Source organism: Bombina bombina, chromosome 11 (genome assembly GCF_027579735.1).
Source record: "Bombina bombina isolate aBomBom1 chromosome 11, aBomBom1.pri, whole genome shotgun sequence".
Lineage (NCBI taxonomy): Eukaryota > Metazoa > Chordata > Amphibia > Anura > Bombinatoridae > Bombina > Bombina bombina.
In genome coordinates, this window is record NC_069509.1 from 199,411,548 (window position 1) to 199,437,230 (window position 25,683).

The window sequence follows — 25,683 nt, forward strand, 5'->3', positions numbered from 1 at the left end:
GGGTCCTTACTACGTTTGTCACAGCCTCCCTTGTAAGAATGACAATTTTACATGTAAAAACTAGATGTGTGCGGTTCGATTCGTTCCGAATTGAAATTCGGACGAATTTGTGAAATTTGGAGTTTCGGATCGAATTTCCGAATTATGGTAGTACCGAATCTACCGAATAAATCTGAATTAGTTCAGATTTATTTGGTAAATTCGGATGGCCATGGATTACACTAGTATTGTACAGTATATTAGGTTATATCACTCTGTTATGGGTTACACCTAATATACAGTATATAATACTAGTCTAATACAGAGCACATCCCACCTAACACATACCGAAATTCCGAACCGAATTTATTCTAATTCAAATCGATCCGAACCGAAATTAGAAAAAATCTGAATCGATCCGAAACAACAAATTTTTTGTTCATGCACAAGTCTAGTTAAAACACAAAACTTTATACAATTTTCAGGAGATCAGGTTGCTTGCCCAACCCTTTTTGCAGGGGCTGAGAAGCCCCTTATCTTTTACGACAGTCAATAAACTCTAAGTCTTTGCCTGAAATTATAGAACACATTATAATTTCTGCTAGATACATCCATTTTCATATTGACAGAAAGGCAATCTCTTATTTACATGTTGAGAATCAATTTGATACCAAATATGACATGGGTGCCATATTTCCCTTCATCTAATGTCATAACATGTTTTAAACACATATCTACATTGTACCCATGCCCCTTTATTGACCTTATCAGTTTCTGTAAAGAGGCACTGTTTTGTATCATGCCCTCTGCTGACAGTTTGAGCCATAAAGGTCCCTTCTGTGTATGCTTCAAAGTATTTATGAAGGTCCTGGCACTTCAAAGGGAACACAAACATAAACGCAGGACACATTTCCTCTTGAAAACTAAATGGTTTTTTAGCACAAAACTACAGAAAGTTAACCCTTTCTCAATCATGAGGTATTCGTGACTCTATCTGCAACTAACAATTATTTTCATAATCGATTAATCGGACGATTATTTTTTCGATTCATCGACTAATCAGATAAAAAAAAAAATAATCTTTTTCCTATATTTTAAAGTAAAATCCGCATACTGAATGTTATAAGTATAAACTTTAGACTAAAACTGTACATTAACACAACTGTTGGCCCAATTTTTTTAAGCCGCAGAACAATTTTTTATAATTAAGCAAAAACAAACCCACAAACTTTTTGAAAAGAAGTAAACTACCACTGTTTATACCATTCTGTTATTCACTTTTTCAGAAACTTTGCATTGAAATGTAAAAATGTCCACATGCTCCTGGCTGAGGCTGGCTCTCTTTTGCAGCTATTTTGCCTGCAGCAGAGAAGAGGCACTTAGATGGTGTTGAGGTGCCTGAGATGCATAAGTAGGGTTTTTGCCAATTTCAACAAGGTATCTTTGCTAGCTCTCCACCAATGCAAGGGGACTCTTAAAGTAAGCCTGGACTTCATTCTGACATAAAAATATATTGAATATCTATATGCAATGGTAAACTACCAGCTATAAGGTTAGGGGAAAAAATATCTAGTCCACTCTTAAAATAACAGATATATACTTACAGAGGTTGAATTTGGTACATATTCCAATTAATTAAAAATATTAAAAGCAAAAACAAAAAAAGGCAAAAGGGCTAAAGACTATATATCAGTAACAGGAAACAGCCTTACACATTTATCTATAGAGTACATATAATCAGCAATAGCAAGCGATCCACTAAAATTGTGTAAACAGGTAATAGTGGCATCAATTCATAAAACAAATGCCATCAATCTAGGGCTAAGTGTAAATAATAAGCTCGGCACTGTATCATGCAAACACACATGATTTTATATAAACAATCCAAAAGATGACTCCTATTTTATTTCTGGGTTGCACATAAGCCAGGAGTAGTTGTAAACTTAAAAATAAACTTATAGTGTCCTGAAAAAGTGAAAAGTTAAAGGTCTGTAGACGTCCTTTAGGCTAAGGGCATAACCATAAAACACAATACCATGTGCAGGAGTTTATCGGAGTAAAGCAGCTGGTGCTGTGCACAGACAAACTAATTGATTATGAGATTCGTTGACAGCTATTTTCATAATCGATTATGATGATTAGTTGTTGCAGAGATATATATATTATTTATTGCGGGTTCGATTCCAGACCACCCCAATAAAGTGAATATAGCAATAAACAGTCACACTAATGTTTTTGTTTCCTAGTGCATATAAAAGTTATTTATTCTATACCATGTGCAATAGCATTATGTCTAAAAAAAACAATGTAAATAACTTTAATTAAAAAATACTTTATTGCTAAATAATGCTAATCACCATCTGAGCTTTCAGTGAGTCATAATCTTTTTTTCTGCGTGCGTGTATATACACAGGGTTGTCCCAAACCTTAAATTTGTAAAAAGAGCAATATCTGCAAAAAGCAATAATATGAAGTGCAATAAAACAAGGTGTATGTTTGTGTACACACTCACACACACTCACACACACTCACACACACTCACACACACTCTCTCTCTCTCTCACAGGAACGAACAACCAGCTCAATACCATTGTTAGCCTGTTCTATGGCGATTTACCACCTGGGTGTGCAGCTTCTTTTAGCCCAGCAATGCTTTTCACAGAGTAGAACTTTCCTGTAGTATATCAGTCTGATCCCGCCTATTACGGTCAGTCCAGCACCAAAATACCAGGCAATTCCTTTCTGAACAAGGAACACAGCAACCCCAGACGATCGTTTCGGCCTTCATTGGGCTTCGTCAGTGAGGTGTAGCCATATTCCTCTAAGCACACTGAGCAAGGAGTCCACGTCTGGTTTCCCCTTTTTCCCATAGGGAGACTAAATACACACAGAGAGAAATGCACCCAATGAAGGCCAAAACAATTGTCTGGGGTTGCTGTGTTCCTTGTTCAGAAAGGAATTGCCTGGTATTTCGGTGCTGGACTGAGCGTAATAGAACTCTGTGTATATTTAGTCTCCCTATTGATAATACAATACTATTAAATGCAATAAATATTATAAGACATATACTGATAATGCAAAAATATATTAAGTAAAAAAGTAGGGCTGCAACTAACGATTATTTTCATAATCGATTAATCGGCCGATTATTTTTTCGATTAATCGGATAAAAAATAAATAAATCCTTTTTTCCTATATTTGAAATAAAATCCACATACTGAGTGTTATAAATATAAACTTAAGACTAAAACTTTACATTAACACAACTGTTGGTCCAATTTGCAGTAGAATTTTTTTTTTATAATTAAGCAAAACAAAACCACAAACTGTTTAAAAAGAGGTAGAGCTAGTAAGAGGTAGGTAGACTATCACTGTTTATAACATTCTGTTATTCAGTCTTTAAGAAACTTTGCATTGAAATGCAAAAATGTCAACATATTCACATGCTCCTGGCTGAGGCTGGCTCTCTTTTTGCAGATATTTTGCCTTCAGCAGAGAAGAGGCGCTCAGATGGTGTTGAGGTGCCTGGGATGCATAAGTAGGGTTTTACCAATTTCACCAAGGTGGTCTATTTATCTTTGTTAGCTCTTACCAATGCAAGGGGCTTCTTAATAAAGTAAGCCTGGACTTCATTCTGACATAAAAATATCTTGAATATCTATTTGCAATGGTAAACAACCAGATTAGGGGGGACAATATCTAGTGCACTCTTAAAATAACAGATATATACTTACAGAGGTTGAATTTCATACATATCCAATTAATTAAAAATATATAAAAAAAAAAAAAAAAAAAAAAGGCAAAAGAGCTAAAGACTATATATCAGTAACAGGACACAGCCTTACACATTTATCTATAGAGTACATATAATCGGCAATAGCAAGCAATCCACTAAAAATTGTGTAAACAGGTAATAGTGACATTAATTCATATAACAAATGCCATCAATCTAGGGCTAGGTGTAAATAACAACCACGGCACTATATCATGCAAAGCATAGTCCCAAATCACTTGATTTTATATAAACAATCCAAATTATGACTCCTATTATTTCTGGGTTGCACATAAGCCAGGAGTAGTTGTAAACTTAAAAAGAAACTTATACTGTCCTGAAAAAGTATAGAGTGAGCGTCTGTAGATGTCCTTTAGGCTAAGGGCATAACCATAAAACACAAAACCATGTGCAGGAGCTCATTGGAGTGAAGCAGTTGGTGTTGTGCACAGACCAACTAATTGCAAACCAACTAATCGATTATTAGATTCGTTGACAACTATTTTCATAATCGATTATTATCGATTATGCCGATTAGTTGTTGCAGCTCTATAAAAAAGTCTTATCCTTTGGTAGAGAATAATTCTTATAGTGCTATTCACACGCTGCCTAGTACTCCACGCCGGTTGTGGCTGTTTTCAGCGTTCTTTGGATTTTTTATTGTTTGAGCCTTTGGTTCGGCTACAGTCAATACCTCCGGTCCTCAATACAGAACTTGGTCGTTTTTGATTCAAAGGAAGGAACTTTTTCTCACATCAAGATGCTATTCTGTGGACACAGTGGGGACAATTTTTTTTATATCAACTCGTCCTTATTTACCTCATATGATTGAGGTCTCATATTGTGAGTAGGGATTACCCTAGGGGAAGGTGTATTTTATGTTTATAATATTTTATTAAAATTGATCTGCACTATGAGAGGTGTTTTTGTGTGCTTATCTTTTTAGATTTCTCTATAATATGTGTGTGTCTGTATATATGTGTGTGTGTGTGTATATACAGTGGGGCAAAAAAGTATTTAGTCAATTGTGCAAGTTCTCCCACTTAAGAAGATGAGAGAGGCCTGTAATTTTCATCATAGGTAAACCTCAACTATGAGAGACAAAATGTGGAAACAAATCCAGACAATCACATTGTTTGATTTTGAAAGAATTTATTTGCATATTATGGTGGAAAATAAGTATTTGGTCACCTACAAACAAGTAAGATTTCTGGCTCTCACAGACCTGTATCTTCTTCTTTAAGAGGCTCCTCTGTCCTCCACTCATTACCTCTATTAATGGCACCAGTTTGAACTTGTTATCAGTATAAAAGACACCTGTCCACAACAGTCACACTCCAAACTCCACTATGGTGAAGACGAAAGAGCTGTCGAAGGAGACCAGAAACAAAATTGTAGACCTGCATCAGGCTGGGAAGACTGCAATAGGCAAGCAGCTTGGTGTGAAGAAATCAACTGTGGGAGCAATAATTAGAAAATGGAAGACATACAAGAACACTGATAATTTCCCTCGATCTGGGGCTCCATGCAAGATCTCACCCCGTGGGGTCAAAATGATCACAAGAATGGTGAGCAAACATTCCAGAACCACACGGGGGGGCCTAGTGAATGACCTGCACAGAGCTGGGACCAACGTAACAAATGCTACCATCAGTAACACACTACGCCGCCAGGGACTCAGATCCTGCAGTGCCAAACATGTCCCCCTGCTTATCCTGTACATGTCCGGGCCCGTCTGAAGTATGCTAGAGAGCATTTGGATGATCCAGAAGCAGATTGGGAGAATGTCATATGGTCAGATGAAACCAAAGTAGAACTGTTTGGTAGAAACACAACTCGTCGTGTTTGGAGGAGAGAGAATGCTGAGTTGCAACCAAAGAACACCATACCTACTGTGAGGCATGGGGGTGGCAACATCATGCTTTGGGGCTGTTTGTCTGCAAAGGGAACAGGATGACTGATCCGTGTACATGAAAGAATGAATGGGGCCATGTATCGTGAGATTTTGAGTGCAAACCTCCTTCCATCAGCAAGGGCATTGAAGATGAAATGTGGCTGGGTCTTTCAGCATGACAATGATCCCAAACACCGCCCGGGCAACGAAGGAGTGGCTTCGTAAGAAGCATTTTAAGGTCCTGGAGTGGCCTAGCCAGTCTCCAGATCTCAACCCCATAGAAAACCTTTGGAGGGATTTGAAAGTCCGTGTTGCCTAGCGACAGCCCCAAAACATCACTGCTCTAGAGGAGATCTGCATGCAGGAATGGGCCAACATACCAGCAACAGTGTGTGACAACCTTGTGAATACTTACAGAAAATGTATGACCTCTGTCATTGCCAACAAAGCATATATAACAAAGTATTGAGATGAACTTTTGATATTGACCAAATACTTATTTTCCACCATAATTTGCAAATAAATTCTTTCCAAATCAGACAATGTGATTGTCTGGATTTGTTTCCCCATTTTGTCTCTCATAGTTGAGGTTTACCTATGATGAAAATTACAGGCCTATCTCATCTTCTTAAGTGGAAGAACTTGCACAATTGGTGGCTGACTAAATACTTTTTTGCCCCACTGTATATGTGTGTGTGTGTGTGTGTGTATATATATATATATATATATATATATATATATATATATATATATATATATATATATATATATATATATATATATATATATATATATACATACATACATCTATACCAACACAGCACAGGCACTCACCAGCAGAATCACAGTAATGTTTAAAACCCAAACTGTGGAAGTCAGTTACATTTGGCGCCAAAGGATCAAGCCCAGGACCACGTCAAGGTCTCCATCTTCCTGGGACCCTAAACCAGCACCAACACAATGCACACTTTTAAACAAACTAACTGGGAACTTCCCAGGGTGACACAGGCTTTTGTAATGTCCCCTATGTAAATACAAAACACAGGAATGGACCACACTCAGACTGGACTGGGTACACATCCTAAGCCACTGTAAACTCCATAGCCCTGATCACTGACAGACAGCTGCACAGTTCCCACCAACCCAGGCAGTTAACCCCTGAGCAGCCTGGGTGACAGGCCCGCAGGGAAGCCTTACAAACATTATCAACACAACACACACAAAACCTGGCACTCACCAGCAGATTCACAGTAATGTGTAGGCTGTCTGTCAGTGTTCAGGGCGGACTTCCCCCAGTTTTGCTTTTAAACATTACTGTGAATCTGCTGGCGAGTGCCAGGTTTTGTGTGTGTGTATATGTATTCTCATGCTTTTGACAGATTTGCATTTTAGCCAATCAGTGCTGACTCATAGGTAATTCCACAGGAGTGAGCACAATGTTGTTATCTATATGGCACACATTAATTAGCGCTGTCTAGCTGTGAAAAACTGTCACAATGCACTGAGATAGGAGGAGGCCTTTAACAGCTTAGAAATTATCATATGAGTCTACGTAGGTTTAGCTTTTAAAATAGAATTCCAAGAGAACAAAGCAAATTTGATGATAAAATTAAATTGGAAAGTTGTTTTAACTTACATGCCCTATCTGAATCATGAAAGCTTAATTTTGATTTCACTGTCCCTTTAAAGGATTACTTTCTGTTATCATTTTTAAGCTAAACAACTAACATATTAAAGTTAATAAACATTAATTAAAACCTACTGACCTATATTTTCTCCAAAACGAAGTTTCATAACGTTCTAAAAGTTATATCTTTTATTCGCCGATGTCACGTTATCCTGCCCACTATTTTCATCACTGAGTGTTCAAAATACTTAAACCAATAACTGTGTTTAAAGCGCCATTTTGAAACCTAGGTATTGTAAACGGATTGGTACAGAGCAAAGGATACCCACGGAGTGGGTTTGGAAAACAATTAAATTTGCAGACAAGATTTCTGATATACGGTAGAGATATGTTAATAAAATGCTATTGATAAAAAGCATATTTGGGGTAGTTAGTTAGTAACAGGCATAGAAAATATTTACTTACAGTGGCCCTTTAAGTGACAATACCAAGCTGATATCAGTCTTGAAAAAGGCCAGCCTAATTTTAATGTTGGGGACATTTTTTGTACCTATTGTATTTTAGATCTTCACAGCGTCACTCTGTGAAGATTCCTCCAGCGTCAGTTTTGTTTAATTTTTTTGGACATTTCTGTCACATTATGATTTTTGGACATTGGTTTTTTTTTTTTATACATTCTACACACACATTTTTTTTTCTCTTATTCAGGGATTATTTTTAGATACATGCACATAAATTCATATATATAAGTTCAATCGTGTAGTACTCTCTCACAAACCTTCTTACCAGGGTGCAACGTGAATAATTTTATTTTTATATGGCATTTTTATTCGTACTTAATGTATTTTCCACGCATTAAAGTTTTTATGTAATAATTTACGTATGACTTTGTCCACACTTTAGCCCTTTAGACTCTCTCAATTATTTGTTTGCAGTTAGTGAATGTCAATTTTGATGCTAAAGTGCCCGGTTTTTAAATTTTTTATTAAAAACAGGGGCACTTTAATTCATCAAAAATTTACATTTCACTCCTGTTGTGAAAAAAAAACTTGCCTTTAAACTTGACAACAGCTCCAGCTTCCTCTGGTCGTTGCAAGCCATTTCTAACGTCAGAAATGATGGATAGGTCATCCTCCAATCATGGCTTCCCCCCCCGGGGGAATCGGTGTCTGATTAAATGTCGTGATTGGAGGAAGCTGGATTCCTTATTTTAGACCCAGGAAGAGGCTTTGTGACGGGTGGAGGCTGCTGGAGCTGCTGTGAAGATTAAAAGTTGTTTTTTTCACAACAGGAGTGAAATGTAAATTTTGATGAATTAAAGTGCCCCTGAATTAAAAACCGGGCACTTTAGCATCAAAATTTACATTCACTTTAAGTTTTTATAAGTCCACTAAAGTCAAATTTAAAGTTTTATGATTCAGATAAAGCAGCAATTTAATTTTTTAATTTTTTTTACAATATCCTTCCATTATCAAAATGTGCAAATTTATATTTACTGAGGTTCCAGCTCCTACAGTATGTGAAAAAGTGCACAGTATACACAAATATGCATTTTGTGATTGGCTGATCGTTATCACATGATTGCCAGAAAATATTCTACTGCTTATTTCTAATTCAATTAAGTGCTATCATATTGTCTCTTCATTTTGTACTTGTCAGTTATTTAGTGGTCCTTTACTAAAAAGTATAAAATACAAAGTCACGTGTTGTGTCACCAGTGGTATTATTTGGGCACCTATACACATAGCTACTGTTCCTGCAGACTACCATCTGGCTATCTGTATATTTTATTCTTGTAAATTCTAGAATGTGCCAAGCTGTTCTACGAGGCAGGTGCCCGGCTGGTGTTGTGTGGGCGCAATGAGGAGAGGCTGGAAGATCTGGTGAGAGAGCTGAGCAGGATGAAGATTAGATCCACACCGGTATGTCATGGTCTCTGTCTCACACACTCACGTTCTCATATTCTCTCCCTATGTATCTGTAACCCCTTAAGGACAAGGCCATTTTTACATTTCTGCGGTGTTTGTGTTTAGCTGTAATTTTCCTCTTACTCATTTACTGTACCCACACATATTATTATATACCGTTTTTCTCGCCATTAAATGGACTTTCTAAAGGTACCATTATTTTCATTTTTAAAAAAAAATGGGGAAAAAACCCACACTTTCTTTTTTAAGACACGATGAGTCCACGGATCATCTTCATTACTTATGGGATATTCACCTCCTGGTGAGCAGGAGGAGGCAAAGAGCACCACAGCAGAGCTGTTAAATAGCTCCTCCCTTCCCTCCCACCCCAGTCATTCTCTTTGCCTACGTTAGTGATAGGAAGAGGTAAAGTGAGGTGTTAGTATAGATTCTTCTATCAAGAGTTTATTATTATTTTTAAAGTAGTGCAAGATTGTGCTGCTTTGTTATGGGGTGTAGCCATAGTCCATATTAGTCTCTACAGTTGAGCATTGGTGGCTTTAGAGCAATGGGAACTTGTGGGACATAATTCTCACTGCACCTCTCATATATTTATGCTGCCTTAATCCTGATACCCTAAGCAAGATTACTCAGGCTTTATCCTTTTTCCACAGGGCTATGTGAGGGAGAGGACCTCACTAACCTGCTGAGCTGCCCTGCTGTCGGGCAGATTTTAAAGGTAAGTGCTAACTTTTTATTCTGGGTCTGGGAAGATCTCAGAGGAAGTGGAGCACTTGATTGAGACATTACTCCTAGTCCTATAAAGGGAGGGCATCCTGCGACAGCACATTTTTAGCAGTAAGGAGATTAAATGTGGCTGTACTCTGATAAGGACTCAGGAGATGGTGTTTAGGTCACTCTTTTGGGCTATAGAGCTACCTAACATGCGGTAGCACAATTGTCCCCAATTTCTAACAGAGTGTACAAATGTAACTAGCTCCCGGTAGCCTAGCTATGTATATTAATGGGGACCGGGAGATTGTTAGATACGCCCACGATGGGCGGGGTTACTTTTGGCGCCGTTTAGGGCTGCATTATCCTCTATATCAAGGCACAGTCATAATGGTGCAGGGAAATGGAGTGTTATCACACCCATGAGGGGCAGAGCTACGTTGAGGCTGTGTTGGATTGTGCTCTTCACCTCCATTACGATATCGGAAGGCAGAGCATCTAACACAGCCTTTAGTGTTTTACTTCTCAATGCGGGTCCAGCCAGCACTATTAAAAGTACAGCGCTTCAGACTTGCTTATGTATATTAACGTATCGTTTATCCATGAAAATAAACAGTTTAAAATTTCATAGGAAATAAACAGTTTAAAATGTATTTTTCTGTCATTAAGCTGAGGTGTTAAATGAGTCTTACTGCATTTAAATATTGGGTACTGATGGACAGATGTGCACCTCGGTACAATATCTGAGGTGTAAGTAGGTGCTACAATATTTGCTTGCTAATCTAACTCATTCCTGCTCGCAAAAAGAAAAAGTTACAGTTTAAAATTTAAAGAGACAGTATCGTGGTTTTTTTTTTTTTTTATTAAAAGAATTTCAGTTATTTGTTTAATTCATCCTTTGCGACTTAGGATGGTACAAGAGCACACAAAGAATAAGGTTACTTTTTAAAATTTAGAGACAGTAATGTATTTCTTTTTTTGTGTGTCAATTTTTAGTAAAAGATTTAACTTTTTATTTTTTAACCTACTTCTTCTAAGGCTTTTGCTGTTTAGGAGTCTGTTGACAATGGTCTATCTATGCCACAATTATTATTCTCCTATAGTCCCACAAAATTTTATGGCTCACATGCAGTGCCCTGCGCTTCCTCTCACACTCCATTTGGAGTTACTCTGCATTTCATGCATTGTTTTTTCCACGTGGTAGAAAACATTACTAGAGGAATTTATTTTCAATCATTTAGGGGTTTGATTCAGTAGTTGCTATTCCGAATGGTTCTTCCCTGTTACCTGAAAGAGGAAGATACTTCGGGATTATCTGAGAGAGATTTCTCAGACTCGGATGAATAATATTTTATTTGATACTGAGGTTGTTTTTCTAGCTTGAACATCTCCATTTGCTACTTTAGGAGGTTTTAACTACCCTGGAAGACTCCGACACTACTGGGGTGCTCTATCCTAGTGCGTCCAGTAAGTTATAAGGAAGGGAAGAGACCGCATTCCCTATATTTGGAAAGATGTTTTCCCATATCCGACTCGGCTAAGGAGGCTGGGAAAAAATTCCCTAGGATGGAAGGAGTAGTTTTAAAAAAGAACTACTATACCCCTGGAGGATAGTTGGGTTTTTTTCACAGGTCCTATGAACAAACATTAGAAAAGGGATGTACACCAGGGCTTACAATGGCAGCCAATTGTGTACTTTGCTTCCATCACTAGTGTGACGGTATATGCGTTTGATACGTTGTCTGATACTACTAAATCAGAATCTCCCCTGGATAAAATCCAGGATAGGATAAAAGCTTTCAGATTGGTTAATTCCGTTATTTCAAATTCTTCCTTCAAGTTTTCAAACTGGGAGCATAGGTTTCACCTTTCTCTGTTCCAGCTCACAGAGCCTTATTGTTAGAGCCTTGTTCTACGGATGTATGCTCTAAGTCTAAGCTTTTAGTGATTCCTTACAAGGGGAAGACCTTGTTGGGACCTGGCTTGACGGAAATATTCTCTTTTGAAATTTAAAAAATAAATAAAAATAAAATCCTATTAGCCTTCTGTTGATTCAAAGACAGCATGAAGGACATGCCCCCGATCCGGGATCGGATCTTGTAGGGGGCATACTTTCCGTCTTCACTCAGACTTGGGTTCGAGATGTTCAGGATCCCTGAGCAATAGAAAATAGTGTCCCAGGGATACAAATTAGAGTTCAAAAGTTTTCCTCCCAGAAGCAGGTTTCTGCTTTCAGGATAATCTGCAGATCAGACAAAAGGAGAGCCGTTCTTTCACTGTGTAGGAGACCTCTCAGACCTGGGAGTGATTATTCCAGTTCAAATACAGGTACTGGTTTGGTTTTTTTTATCCCAATTGGTTTGTGGTTCCCCAAAAGAGGGAACCTTCAGGCCACTTTTTTGATCTCAAGCATCTAAACCAACTTCTTAGTGTACCGTCCTTCAAGACGGAAACTATTTGTTCCATTCTTCCCTTGATCCAAAAGGGTCAATTTATGACTACAGTGGATTTAAAGGACGCGTACCCTCATGTGCCATTCACAAGAATCGTCTCAAGTTCTAAGGTTTGCCTTTTTCGACAAACGCTTCCAGTTTGTGGCTCTTCCTTTCGGTCTTGCCACAGGTCTTAGAGTTTTCACAAGATTTCACTCAGACGTGGGGTTATCCTTCCCGCGATCTCTCGGGTGAAAGGTTAATTTGGATGGAGTTCCTTAGTGCCAAGCACAAGGGTAATTTTCTTGAGAACCATAGTAGATTCCATGTCAATGTAGATTTTTCTGATAGAATGTCAGGACATCGGAGATCATCGTTATTTGTCTAATCATTCAGTCGGTGATACTCGTCGTACCGGCTTCACCTCGCTGGATTTGGTACGCAGACCTGGTGGATATATCATATCTACCATCGTGGGGACGTCCTTTGAGGAAGGACCTTCTCATTCAAGGGCCCCTCCTTCACCCAATTCTAGTTTATCTGAAACTGACTGCTTGGAGATTGAACGCTTAATATTATCCAAGCAGGGTTTTCTGACTTGGTCATTGAGACCATGCTTCAGCCTCGTAAGCCTGTCTCTAGAAAAATTTATCATAAGATATGACGTAAATATCTCTCTTGGTGTGAATCCATGGGCTACTCATGGAGTAGAGTTAGGATTTCTAGAATTTTGTCTTTTCTCCAAGAAGGTTTGGAGAAAGGTTTATCGTCAAGTTCCCTAAAGGGTCAAATCTCTGTTGTTATTTATTTTGTTACAGACATCTGGCAGATGTCTCAGATGTACAATCATTTTGTCAGGCCTGTGTACAAACCAGTTACTCCTTCATGGAGTCTGAATTTAGTTCTCATAGTTCTTCAAGAGGCTCTGTTTGAGCCTATGCATTCCTTAGATATTAAGTTATCTGGGAAAGTTTTATTTCTGGTTGCTCTCTGGCGTAGCCTAGTGGCTAGCACACCTGGTTAAAAGGTAGAAGGTTGAGAGTTCAAATCTACCCACAAGTACTGTTCATTTAATGAAGCGTGTCAGAGCTCTCGGCATTACAATATGTGTCTTCTTATCTTATTTTCCATCCAGAAAAGGTAGTTTTACGTACTAAATTAGGATTTCTTGCTAAGGTTGTTTCTGATCGGTACAATAATCAGGAGATTGTTGATCGTTTTTTTTTTTTTGTGTCCCAATCCTTCTTTTCAGAAAAAAAGACTTCTGCACAATTTGGACGTGGTCTGTGCTTTAAAGTTTTACCTGCAGACGACTAAGGAGTATCGTCAGTCTTCTTCTTTGTTTGTGGTTTTCTCAAGGGACAGAAAGCTACGGCTACTTCTCTTTCTTTTTGGCTGAAGAGTATCATATGTTTTGCATATGAGACTGCTGGAAAACAGCCTCCCGGAAGATTTACAGCTCATTCCACGAGGGCTGTTGCTTCCTCATGGGTGTTCAAAAATGAAGCTTCTGTGGAACAGATTTGAAAGGCTGCAACTTGGTCCTCTCTTCACTCTTTTTCAGAGTTTTACAAATTTGACCGTTTTGCCTCGGCTGAGGGCCATTTTGGGAGAAAGGTTCTTCAAGCAGTGGTGTCTTCCGTTTAGGTTCCCGGTCTTCTCCCTCCCGTATCATCTGTGTACTCTAGCTTGGGTATTGAATCCCATTCGTAATTTAAGATGATCCGTGGACTCATCGTGTCTTAAAAAAGAAAATTTATGCTTACCTGATAAATGTATTTATTTTTTGACACAATGAGTCCACGGCCCGCCCTGTTCTTGTAAGCCAGGTTGTGGGTTATGTAAACTTCAGACACCTCTGCACCTAGACTTTTCCTTTCTCTTCCTAACTTCGGTCGAATGACTGGAGTGGGAGGGAAGGGAGGAGCTATTTAACGGCTCTGCTGTGGTGCTCTTTGTCTCCTCCTGTACCGTTATATGATCCTGTGTCACTGAGAGATCTGTATGTTACTGATAGAGGTGTCTGTACAGTTATGACCCTGTGTCACTGAGAGATCCGTATGTTACTGATAGAGGTGTCTGTACCGTTATATGATCCTGTGTCACTGAGAGATCCGTATGCTACTGATAGAGGTGTCTGTAGCGTTATATGATCCTCTGTCCCTGAGAGATCCGTATGTTACTGATAGAGGTGTCTGTACCGTTATATGATCCTGTGTCACTGAGAGATCCGTATGTTACTGATAGAGGTGTCTGTACCGTTATATGATCCTGTGTCACTGAGAGATCCGTATGTTACTGATAGAGGTGTCTGTACCGTTATATGATCCTGTGTCACTGAGAGATCCGTATGTTACTGATAGAGGTGTCTGTACCGTTATATGATCCTGTGTCACTGAGTGATCCGTATGTTACTGATAGAGGTGTCTGTAGCTTTATATGATCCTGTGTCACTGAGAGATCCGTATGTTACTGATACAGGTGTCTGTAGCTTTATATGATCCTGTGTCACAGAGATCTGTATGTTACTGATAGAGGTGTCTGTACAGTTATATGATCCTGTGTCACTGAGAGATCCGTATGTTACTGATAGAGGTGTCTGTACCGTTATATGATCCTGTGTCACTGAGAGATCTGTATGTTACTGATAGAGGTCTCTGTACCGTTATATGATCCTGTGTCACTGAGAGATCCGTATGTTACTGATAGAGGTGTCTATAGCTTTATATGATCCTGTGTCACTGAGCGATCCGTATGTTACTGATAGAGGTGTCTGTACCGTTATATGATCCTGTGTCACTGAGAGATCCGAATGTTACTGATAGAGGTGTCTGTAGCGTTATATGATCCTGTGTCACTGAGAGATCCGTATGTTACTGATAGAGGTGCCTGTAGCTTTATATGATCCTGTGTCACTGATAGATCTGTATGTTACTGATAGAGGTGTCTGTACAGTTATATGATCCTGTGTCACTGAGAGATCCGTATGTTACTGATAGAGGTGTCTGTAGCTTTATATGATCCTGTGTCACTGAGAGATCCGTATGTTACTGATAGAGGTGTCTGTACCGTTATATAACCCTGTGTCACTGAGAGATCTGTATGTCACTGATAGAGGTGTCTGTAGCTTTATATGATCCTGTGTCACTGAGAGATCTGTATGTTACTGATAGAGGTGTCTGTACCGTTATATGATCCTGTGTCACTGAGAGATCTGTATGTTACTGATAGAGGTGTCTGTACCGTTATATGATCCTGTGTCACTGAGAGATCCGTATGTTACTGATAGAGGTGTCTGTAGCTTTATATGATCCTGTGTCACTGAGAGATCCGTATGTTACTGATAGAGGTGCCTGTACCGTTATATGATCCTGTGTCACTGAGAGATCTGAATGTTACTGATAGAGGAGTCTGTAGCTTTATATGATCCTGTGTCACTGAGAGATCCGTATGTTACTGATAGAGGTGTCTGAAGCTTTATATGATCCTGTGTCACTGAGAGATCTGTATGTTACTGATAGAGGTGTCTGTAGCTTTATATGATCCTGTGTCACTGAGAGATCTGTATGTTACTGATAGAGGTGCCTGTACCGTTATATGATCCTGTGTCACTGAGAGATCTGTATGTTACTGATAGAGGTGTCTGTAGCTTTATATGATCCTGTGTCACTGAGAGATCCGTATGTTACTGATAGAGGTGTCTGTACAGTTATATGATCCTGTGTCACTGAGAGATCTGAATGTTACTGATAGAGGAGTCTGTAGCTTTATATGATCCTGTGTCACTGAGAGATCCGTATGTTACTGATAGAGGTGTCTGAAGCTTTATATGATCCTGTGTCACTGAGAGATCTGTATGTTACTGATAGAGGTGTCTGTAGCTTTATATGATCCTGTGTCACTGAGAGATCCGTATGTTACTGATAGAGGTGTCTGTACCGTTATATGATCCTGTGTCACTGAGAGATCCGTATGTTACTGATAGAGGTGTCTGTACAGTTATATGATCCTCTGTCCCTGAGAGATCCGTATGTTACTGATAGAGGTGTCTGTACCGTTATATGATCCTGTGTCACTGAGAGATCCGAATGTTACTGATAGAGGTGTCTGTAGCGTTATATGATCCTGTGTCACTGAGAGATCTGTATGTTACTGATAGAGGTGTCTGAAGCTTTATATGATCCTGTGTCACTGAGAGATCTGTATGTTACTGATAGAGGTGTCTGTAGCTTTATATGATCCTGTGTCACTGAGAGATCTGTATGTTACTGATAGAGGTGCCTGTACCGTTATATGATCCTGTGTCACTGAGAGATCTGTATGTTACTGATAGAGGTGTCTGTACCGTTATATGATCCTGTGTCACTGAGAGATCCGTATGTTACTGATAGAGGTGTCTGTACCGTTATATGATCCTGTGTCACTGAGAGATCCGTATGTTACTGATAGAGGTGTCTGTAGCTTTATATGATCCTGTGTCACTGAGAGATCCGTATGTTACTGATACAGGTGCCTGTAGCTTTATATGATCCTGTGTCACTGAGAGATCCGTATGTTACTGATAGAGGTGTCTGTACAGTTATATGATCCTGTGTCACTGAGAGATCTGTATGTTACTGATAGAGGAGTCTGTAGCTTTATATGATCCTGTGTCACTGAGAGATCCGTATGTTACTGATAGAGGTGCCTGTACCGTTATATGATCCTGTGTCACTGAGAGATCCGTATGTTACTGATAGAGGTGCCTGTAGCTTTATATGATCCTCTGTCCCTGAGAGATCCGTATGTTACTGATAGAGGTGTCTGTACAGTTATATGATCCTGTGTCACTGAGAGATCCGTATGTTACTGATAGAGGTGTCTGAAGCTTTATATGATCCTGTGTCACTGAGAGATCTGTATGTTACTGATAGAGGTGTCTGTAGCTTTATATGATCCTGTGTCACTGAGAGATCCGTATGTTACTGATAGAGGTGTCTGTACCGTTATATGATCCTGTGTCACTGAGAGATCCGAATGTTACTGATAGAGGTGTCTGTAGCGTTATATGATCCTGTGTCACTGAGAGATCCGAATGTTACTGATAGAGGTGTCTGTACCGTTATATGATCCTGTGTCACTGAGAGATCCGAATGTTACTGATAGAGGTGTCTGTAGCGTTATATGATCCTGTGTCACTGAGAGATCCGAATGTTACTGATAGAGGTGTCTGTAGCGTTATATGATCCTGTGTCACTGAGAGATCCGTATGTTACTGATAGAGGTGTCTGTACCGTTATATGATCCTGTGTCACTGAGAGATCCGTATGTTACTGATAGAGGTGTCTGTACAGTTATATGATCCTGTGTCACTGAGAGATCCGTATGTTACTGATAGAGGTGTCTGTACCGTTATATGATCCTGTGTCACTGAGAGATCTGTATGTTACTGATAGAGGTGTCTGTAGCTTTATATGATCCTGTGTCACTGAGAGATCTGTATCTTACTGATAGAGGTGTCTGTAGCTTTATATGATCCTGTGTCACTGAGAGATCCGTATGTTACTGATAGAGGTGTCTGTACTGTTATATGATCCTGTGTCACTGAGAGATCCGTATGTTACTGATAGAGGTGTCTGTACCGTTATATGATCCTGTGTCACTGAGAGATCTGTATGTTACTGATAGAGGTGTCTGTACCGTTATATGATCCTGTGTCACTGAGCGATCCGTATGTTACTGATAGAGGTGTCTGTACAGTTATATGATCCTGTGTCACTGAGAGAGCCGTATGTTACTGATAGAGGTGTCTGTAGCTTTATATGATCCTGTGTCACTGAGCGATCCGTATGTTACTGATAGAGGTGTCTGTACCGTTATATGATCCTGTGTCACTGAGAGAGCCGTATGTTACTGATAGAGGTGTCTGTAGCTTTATATGATCCTGTGTCACTGAGCGATCCGTATGTTACTGATAGAGGTGTCTGTACCGTTATATGATCCTGTGTCACTGAGAGAGCCGTATGTTACTGATAGAGGTGTCTGTAGCTTTATATGATCCTGTGTCACTGAGCGATCCGTATGTTACTGATAGAGGTGTCTGTACAGTTATATGATCCTGTGTCACTGAGCGATCCGTATGTTACTGATAGAGGTGTCTGTACCGTTATATGATCCTCTGTCCCTGAGAGATCCGTATGTTACTGATAGAGGTGTCTGTACCGTTATATGATCCTGTGTCACTGAGAGATCCGTATGTTACTGATAGAGGTGTCTGTAGCGTTATATGATCCTGTGTCACTGAGAGATCTGTATGTTACTGATAGAGGTGCCTGTAGCTTTATATGATCCTGTGTCACTGAGAGATCTGTATGTTACTGATAGAGGTGTCTGTACCGTTATATGATCCTCTGTCCCTGAGAGATCCGTATGTTACTGATAGAGGTGTCTGTACCGTTATATGATCCTGTGTCACTGAGAGATCTGTATGTCACTGATAGAGGAGTCTGTAGCGTTATATGATCCTGTGTCACTGAGAGATCCGTATGTTACTGATAGAGGTGCCTATAGCTTTATATGATCCTGTGTCACTGAGAGATCCGTATGTTACTGATAGAGGTGTCTGTACCGTTATATGATCCTGTGTCACTGAGAGATCCGTATGTTACTGTTAGAGGTGTCTGTACCGTTATATGATCCTGTGTCACTGAGAGATCTGTATGTTACTGATAGAGGAGTCTGTAGCGTTATATGATCCTGTGTCACTGAGAGATCCGTATGTTACTGTTAGAGGTGTCTGTACCGTTATATGATCCTGTGTCACTGAGAGATCCGTATGTTACTGTTAGAGGTGTCTGTACCGTTATATGATCCTGTGTCACTGAGAGATCTGTATGTTACTGATAGAGGTGTCTGTAGCGTTATATGATCCTGTGTCACTGAGAGATCCGTATGTTACTGATAGAGGTGCCTATAGCTTTATATGATCCTGTGTCACTGAGAGATCCGTATGTTACTGATAGAGGTGTCTGTACCGTTATATGATCCTGTGTCACTGAGAGATCCGTATGTTACTGTTAGAGGTGTCTGTACCGTTATATGATCCTGTGTCACTGAGAGATCTAGGGGTCGATCCGATAAAAATCGTCGCCCGCAAAAGCCGGCGACGCCAATATTTGCGCGGGTTTGGTATCCTATATACGGCGTAACCTAGAAGTTACGCGCGTATATTTCTGCCTTCGCCCGTAGTTTTTTGGGCTATAGGCAGGTATACCAAACCCGCGCAGTTTGTTATCCAATATGCAGCGTAAGGACTTACGTGGCGAAAATGGAGAAAACTTACTCCATTTTCACCTCGCCACAAAAAGCAGCCGTAAGAAGCCTTACGCTGACTATTGGAGCCCCGTAACTCCCTAAACTGGCTGCTAAAATAAACCTAACACCTAACGCATGCGCAATGTCTATCTCCCTGTCAACCGCGATCTGCTAAAATAAACCTAACACCTAACGCATGCGCAATGTCTATCTACCTGTCAACCGCGATCCCCCCCCCCCCCCCGAAATCCCTAATAAAGTTATTAACCCCTAAACCGCCGCTCACGGACCCCGCCGCCATCTACATAAACTAACCCCCTACTGTGAGCCCCTAAAACCGCCGCCATCTACCTTATCTATCCCCTAATCTGACCCCTTACACCGCCGCCACCTATATAAAAATTATTAACCCCTAACCTAATCCCCCTATACCGCCGCCAGCTATATTAATATTATTAACCCCTAATGTAAGCCACTTACACCGCCGCCATCTCTATTAAAATGATTAACCCCTTATTTAATCTACCTACCCCGCCGCCAGCTATATTATCTATATTAACCCTAAGTATATTATAGTTAATATAGGTATTACATTATATATATTAACTATATTAACCCTAATTATATTAGGGTTAATATAGTTAATATAGTTACTATAGTATTTATATTAACTATATTAACTCTATCTAACCCTAACACCCCTAACTAAATTGATATTAAATTAATCTAATTCATTTATAAACTAAAATGTTCCTATTTAAATCTAAATACTTACCTATAACATAAACCCTAAGATAGCTACAATATAATTAATAATTACATTGTAGCTATGTTAGGGTTAATATTTATTTTACAGGTAAATTGTTAATTATTTTAACTAGGTATAATAGATATTAAATAGTTATTAACTATTTAATATCTACCTAGTTAAAATAATTACCCAATTACCTGTAAAATAAATCCTAACCTAAGTTACAAATACACTGTGACAGACCCTTCTGTCAGGACTGAAGGAGTTAATTGTGTTTAGCTAAGAAACTAATTTCTAAAGACAGAGTTGCTGGCTCCAGCTATAATCTAATTAGTGCTAAGCATTCTATTGTTTGATCACCTCCAGAGAGAAAACGCCTAAGTGATAAGAAGGGCCAAGAGTGTCTTGTGGTTGAAGTGTTTAAGTAATATAATTCTATTGTATCATGTCAAAGGGCTTGTTCCCTCCATGTAATGTACAACAGTCTTTCAACCTCCATCTGGGGGGGTGTCAAACCTGTATAAATACTAGGCATCTAGCCTTTAATAAATGTCATTCTGTTTTAAACCTGAAAACTGGCTGGGTTGTGAATTGCTGATTCCCTATGCAGGACGTTGTTCCCTGGTATTAACCCTTGGTACACTGTTGGTACTGTAACATTGGTGGCAGCGACGGAATGAACCTTATCGCCCAGAAGAGCAACTACACAAGCCAGTAACCTCAGGAAGAGGGGGATTATTACAATACTGACTAAGATGGAAAAGAGAAAAGTAAATTTTGCAGCTTTTAAAAACTTCCTGGAAACAGAAGGAGAGATTGATGGGTACCTTGCGGATTTTGAGAGGCAATGTGCACTACACAAGGTACCCGCAGAGGACTGGGTCACGATATTATCTGGAAAATTATCCGGCCGGGCCAGAGAGGCTTTTCGGGCCATTCCAGATGAGGAAGTCAGGGATTATAATACGGTAAAAGAGGCTCTGCTCTCCAGGTATGCGGTTACACCGGAGGCATACCGGAGGCGGTTCAGAGACGCTGTTAAATTAGCTGGAGATTCCTACCTTGAGTGGGCATGTAAGGTGCACCGCACAGCAGCTCACTGGATAGCGGGGTGCCAAGCCATATCTGGGGAAGAGGTGCTGCAGCTATTCCTGTTGGAACATTGCTTCGACAAGTTACCCGCAGGAGTTCGAGAGTGGGTTCGGGACCGTAAACCCTCCACCCTGCAGGAAGCGGCTCGCTTGGCAGATGAGTATACGGATGCCCGCAAACTGGACACTGCTACCACTAAGCCCCCTGCTAGAGTGGAGTACAGACCCCCAGTCACCCCAGCAGCTGCCAGTTACCAAACCCCGGCGCACCGCTATACCACACGGCCTCCGGCCACGAACTACCCTCAGAGAGCCCTGTTCAATTTGCGGGGCTACTCACAACCGATTCGATGCTTTGGATGTAAGCAACTAGGGCACAAAAGACCAGAGTGTCCCCTAAACGCAGCGAACCAAGCACAGTCCTGGAGAAGACCTGCCGGCGGAATCCCACGTAATCCTCAGCCTGCGGCCCGCTACGTAGAGGCGCAAGAATGCTGGAGCATCCTACATGAGGCAGACCTTGTGCAAGCTGCCCACCGGAATAACCGGCAACTGGTTAAAGTGAATGGGAAGAAGGTCAGTGGTCTACGGGATACTGGTGCTACCATGACCTTGCTTCAAAAGAACTTGGTGTCTGAGAAACAGTACACTGGAGACACTGTGGCTGTGAGGGTAGCAAGGGGCGATGTGTTCAGCCTACCTGTTGCCAGGGTACATTTGGATTGGGGAGTGGGCGCTAGACCTGTGAATGTGGGGGTCAAGAAGGACTTACCTGCTGATGTTCTTCTTGGAAATGACTTGGCCCCCCTTGTTTCTGCCTACGCTCCTATGGGTCCCGCTGATGTTAACTCTCTGACTACCCGTGCCCAGATCCGTGCAGCAGAGACTGACCCACCTGCTGCTAAGCCCCAGGACGCTGAGCTCAGTAAATCTCTATCCGCTATTGATATGTGGAGGTCCCGTTACAATGCGCTGATGAAGGAGAAGAGGAGCGCAGAGGAAAAAGCACGTTTAGAACGTGAATCTCTGCTAGACAAGCTGCACCGACAGACTGCAGAAAACACCAGCTTGAGAGTGGGACATGAAACCTTAAAGACAAACTTAGCGACACTTGAGGAGAAGCTGACGCTGGCTCATAGTGAGGTGCAGCAACTCAAGGGCACCCTATGTCAGTATGAAGGGATTGTGGATACCTATAAAGAGCAGGTACAGAAAACTCGTAAAGAAGCTGATGGGATTTTGAAGGACTGTTTAGCCCTAGTCTGGGCACTGAGGAAGTTGAACCCTTCTTTGTATGGACAGGAATTCTCTCTCATAACGGGAATACAGATGGATTGTCCTGGCAAACTGACATGCCTACCACCTCCTAGTCCGGTCATCCCCAGGTTGACCCGCCAAAGGGTCAAGCCGGGTCTGCCGGAGTGTTCCACAACGGGGGAGATATGTGACAGACCCTTCTGTCAGGACTGAAGGAGTTAATTGTGTTTAGCTAAGAAACTAATTTCTAAAGACAGAGTTGCTGGCTCCAGCTATAATCTAATTAGTGCTAAGCATTCTATTGTTTGATCACCTCCAGAGAGAAAACGCCTAAGTGATAAGAAGGGCCAAGAGTGTCTTGTGGTTGAAGTGTTTAAGTAATATAATTCTATTGTATCATGTCAAAGGGCTTGTTCCCTCCATGTAATGTACAACAGTCTTTCAACCTCCATCTGGGGGGGTGTCAAACCTGTATAAATACTAGGCATCTAGCCTTTAATAAATGTCATTCTGTTTTAAACCTGAAAACTGGCTGGTTTGTGAATTGCTGATTCCCTATGCAGGACGTTGTTCCCTGGTATTAACCCTTGGTACACTGTTGGTACTGTAACATACACCTACACTATCAATAAATTCAATAAACTACAAATATCTATCTAAAAATACAATTAAATTAACTAAACTAAATTACAAAAAAAAACAAACACTAAATTACAAAAAATAAAAAAAGATTACAAGATTTTTAAGCTAATTACACCTATTCTAAGCCCCCTAATAAAATAATAAACCCCCAAAATAAAAAAAATTCCCTGCCCTATTCTAAATTAAACAAATTTCAAAGCTCTTTACCTTACCAGCCCTTAAAAGGGCCTTTTGTGGGGCATGCCCCAAAGAATTCAGCTCTTTTGCATACAAATACAATACCCCCCCCCCATTACAACCCACCACCCACATACCCCTATTCTAAAACCACCCAAACCCCCCTTAAAAAAGCCTAACACTACCCCCCTGAAGATCTCCCTACCTTGTCTTCACCACACCGGGCCGAACTCCTGATCCGATCCGGGCGATGTCTTCCTACAAGCGGCAAAGAAGAATTCTTCCTCCTGCGATGTCTTCCTCCAAGCGGCAAAGAAGAATTCTTCCTCCGGCGACGTCTTCCTCCAAGCGGCAGCAAAGTCTTCATTCTTCCGGTGGCATCTTCAATCTTCTTTCTTCGCTCCGCCGCCGCGGAGCATCCATCCCGGCCGACTACTGAACTTGGAATGAGGTACCTTTAAATGACGTCATCCAAGATGGCGTCAGCCGAATTCCGATTGGCTGATAGGATTCCATCAGCCAATCGGAATTAAGTTAAAAAAAATCTGATTGGCTGATTGAATCAGCCAATCAGATTCAAGTTCAATCCGATTGGCTGATCCGAACAGCCAATCAGATTGAGCTCGCATTCTATTGGCTGATCGGAACAGCCAATAGAATGCGAGCTCAATCTGATTGGCTGATTGGATCAGCCAATCGGATTGAACTTTAATCTGATTGGCTGATTCAATCAGCCAATCAGATTTTTTTAACTTAATTCCGATTGGCTGATAGAATCCTATCAGCCAATCGGAATTCGGCGGACGCCATCTTGGATGACGTCATTTAAAGGTACCTCATTCGTAGTACAGCAGTCGGCCGGGATGGATGCTCCGCGGCGGCGGAGTGAAGAAAGAAGATTGAAGATGCCGCCGGAAGAATGAAGACTTTGCTGCCGCTTGGAGGAAGACGTCGCCGGAGGAAGAATTCCTCTTTGCCGCTTGGAGGAAGACATCGCCCGGATCGGATCAGGAGTTCGGCCCGGTGTGGTGAAGACAAGGTAGGGAGATCTTCAGGGGGGTAGTGTTAGGCTTTTTTAAGGGGGGTTTGGGTGGTTTTAGAATAGGGGTATGTGGGTGGTGGGTTGTAATGGGGGGGGGGGAGTGTATTTGTATGCAAAAGAGCTGAATTCTTTGGGGCATGCCCCACAAAAGGCCCTTTTAAGGGCTGGTAAGGTAAAGAGCTTTGAAATTTGTTTAATTTAGAATAGGGCAGGGAATTTTTTTATTTTGGGGGTTTATTATTTTATTAGGGGGCTTAGAATAGGTGTAATTAGCTTAAAAATCTTGTAATCTTTTTTTTATTTTTTGTAATTTAGTGTTTGGTTTTTTTTGTAATTTAGTTTAGTTAATTTAATTGTATTTTTAGATAGATGTTTGTAGTTTATTTAATTTATTGATAGTGTAGGTGTATTTGTAACTTAGGTTAGGATTTATTTTACAGGTAATTGGGTAATTATTTTAACTAGGTAGATATTAAATAGTTAATAACTATTTAATATCTATTATACCTAGTTAAAATAATTAACAATTTACCTGTAAAATAAATATTAACCCTAACATAGCTACAATGTAATTATTAATTATATTGTAGCTATTTTAGGGTTTATTTTATAGGTAAGTATTTAGATTTAAATAGGAATATTTTAGTTTATAATATGAATTAGATTTATTTAATAAGAATTTAGTTAGGGGTGTTAGGGTTAGATAGAGTTAATATAAATACTATATTAACTATATTAACTATATTAACCCTAATATAATTAGGGTTAATATAGTTAATATATATAATGTAATACCTATATTAACTATAATATACTTAGGGTTAATATAGATAATATAGCTGGCGGCGGGGTAGGTAGATTAAATTAGGGGTTAATCATTTTAATAGAGATGGCGGCGGTGTAAGGGGCTTACATTGGGGGTTAATAATTTTAATATAGATGGCGGCGGTGTTAGGGGCTCACTTTAGGGGGTTATAGATATAATATAGCTGGCGGCGGGGTACGGGAGCGGCGGTTTAGGGGTTAATAACATTATTAGGTTGCGGCGGGGTACGGGAGCGGCGGTTTAGGGGTTAATAGCTTTTTT

At 40.2% G+C, this 25,683-nt stretch overlaps 1 protein-coding gene across 3 annotated transcripts in view; it reads left to right on the top strand.

Annotated features, from left to right (window-relative positions):
* Positions 1-25,683, top strand: part of DHRS7B (dehydrogenase/reductase 7B) — a 99,478-nt gene that overhangs the window by 14,320 nt on the left and 59,475 nt on the right. For all 3 annotated transcript variants that reach the window (XM_053694697.1, XM_053694699.1, XM_053694698.1), the window contains one exon: positions 9,079-9,194. In XM_053694697.1, the coding sequence (XP_053550672.1) occupies positions 9,079-9,194 (116 nt within the window). The remainder of the gene's footprint in view (positions 1-9,078; positions 9,195-25,683) is intronic.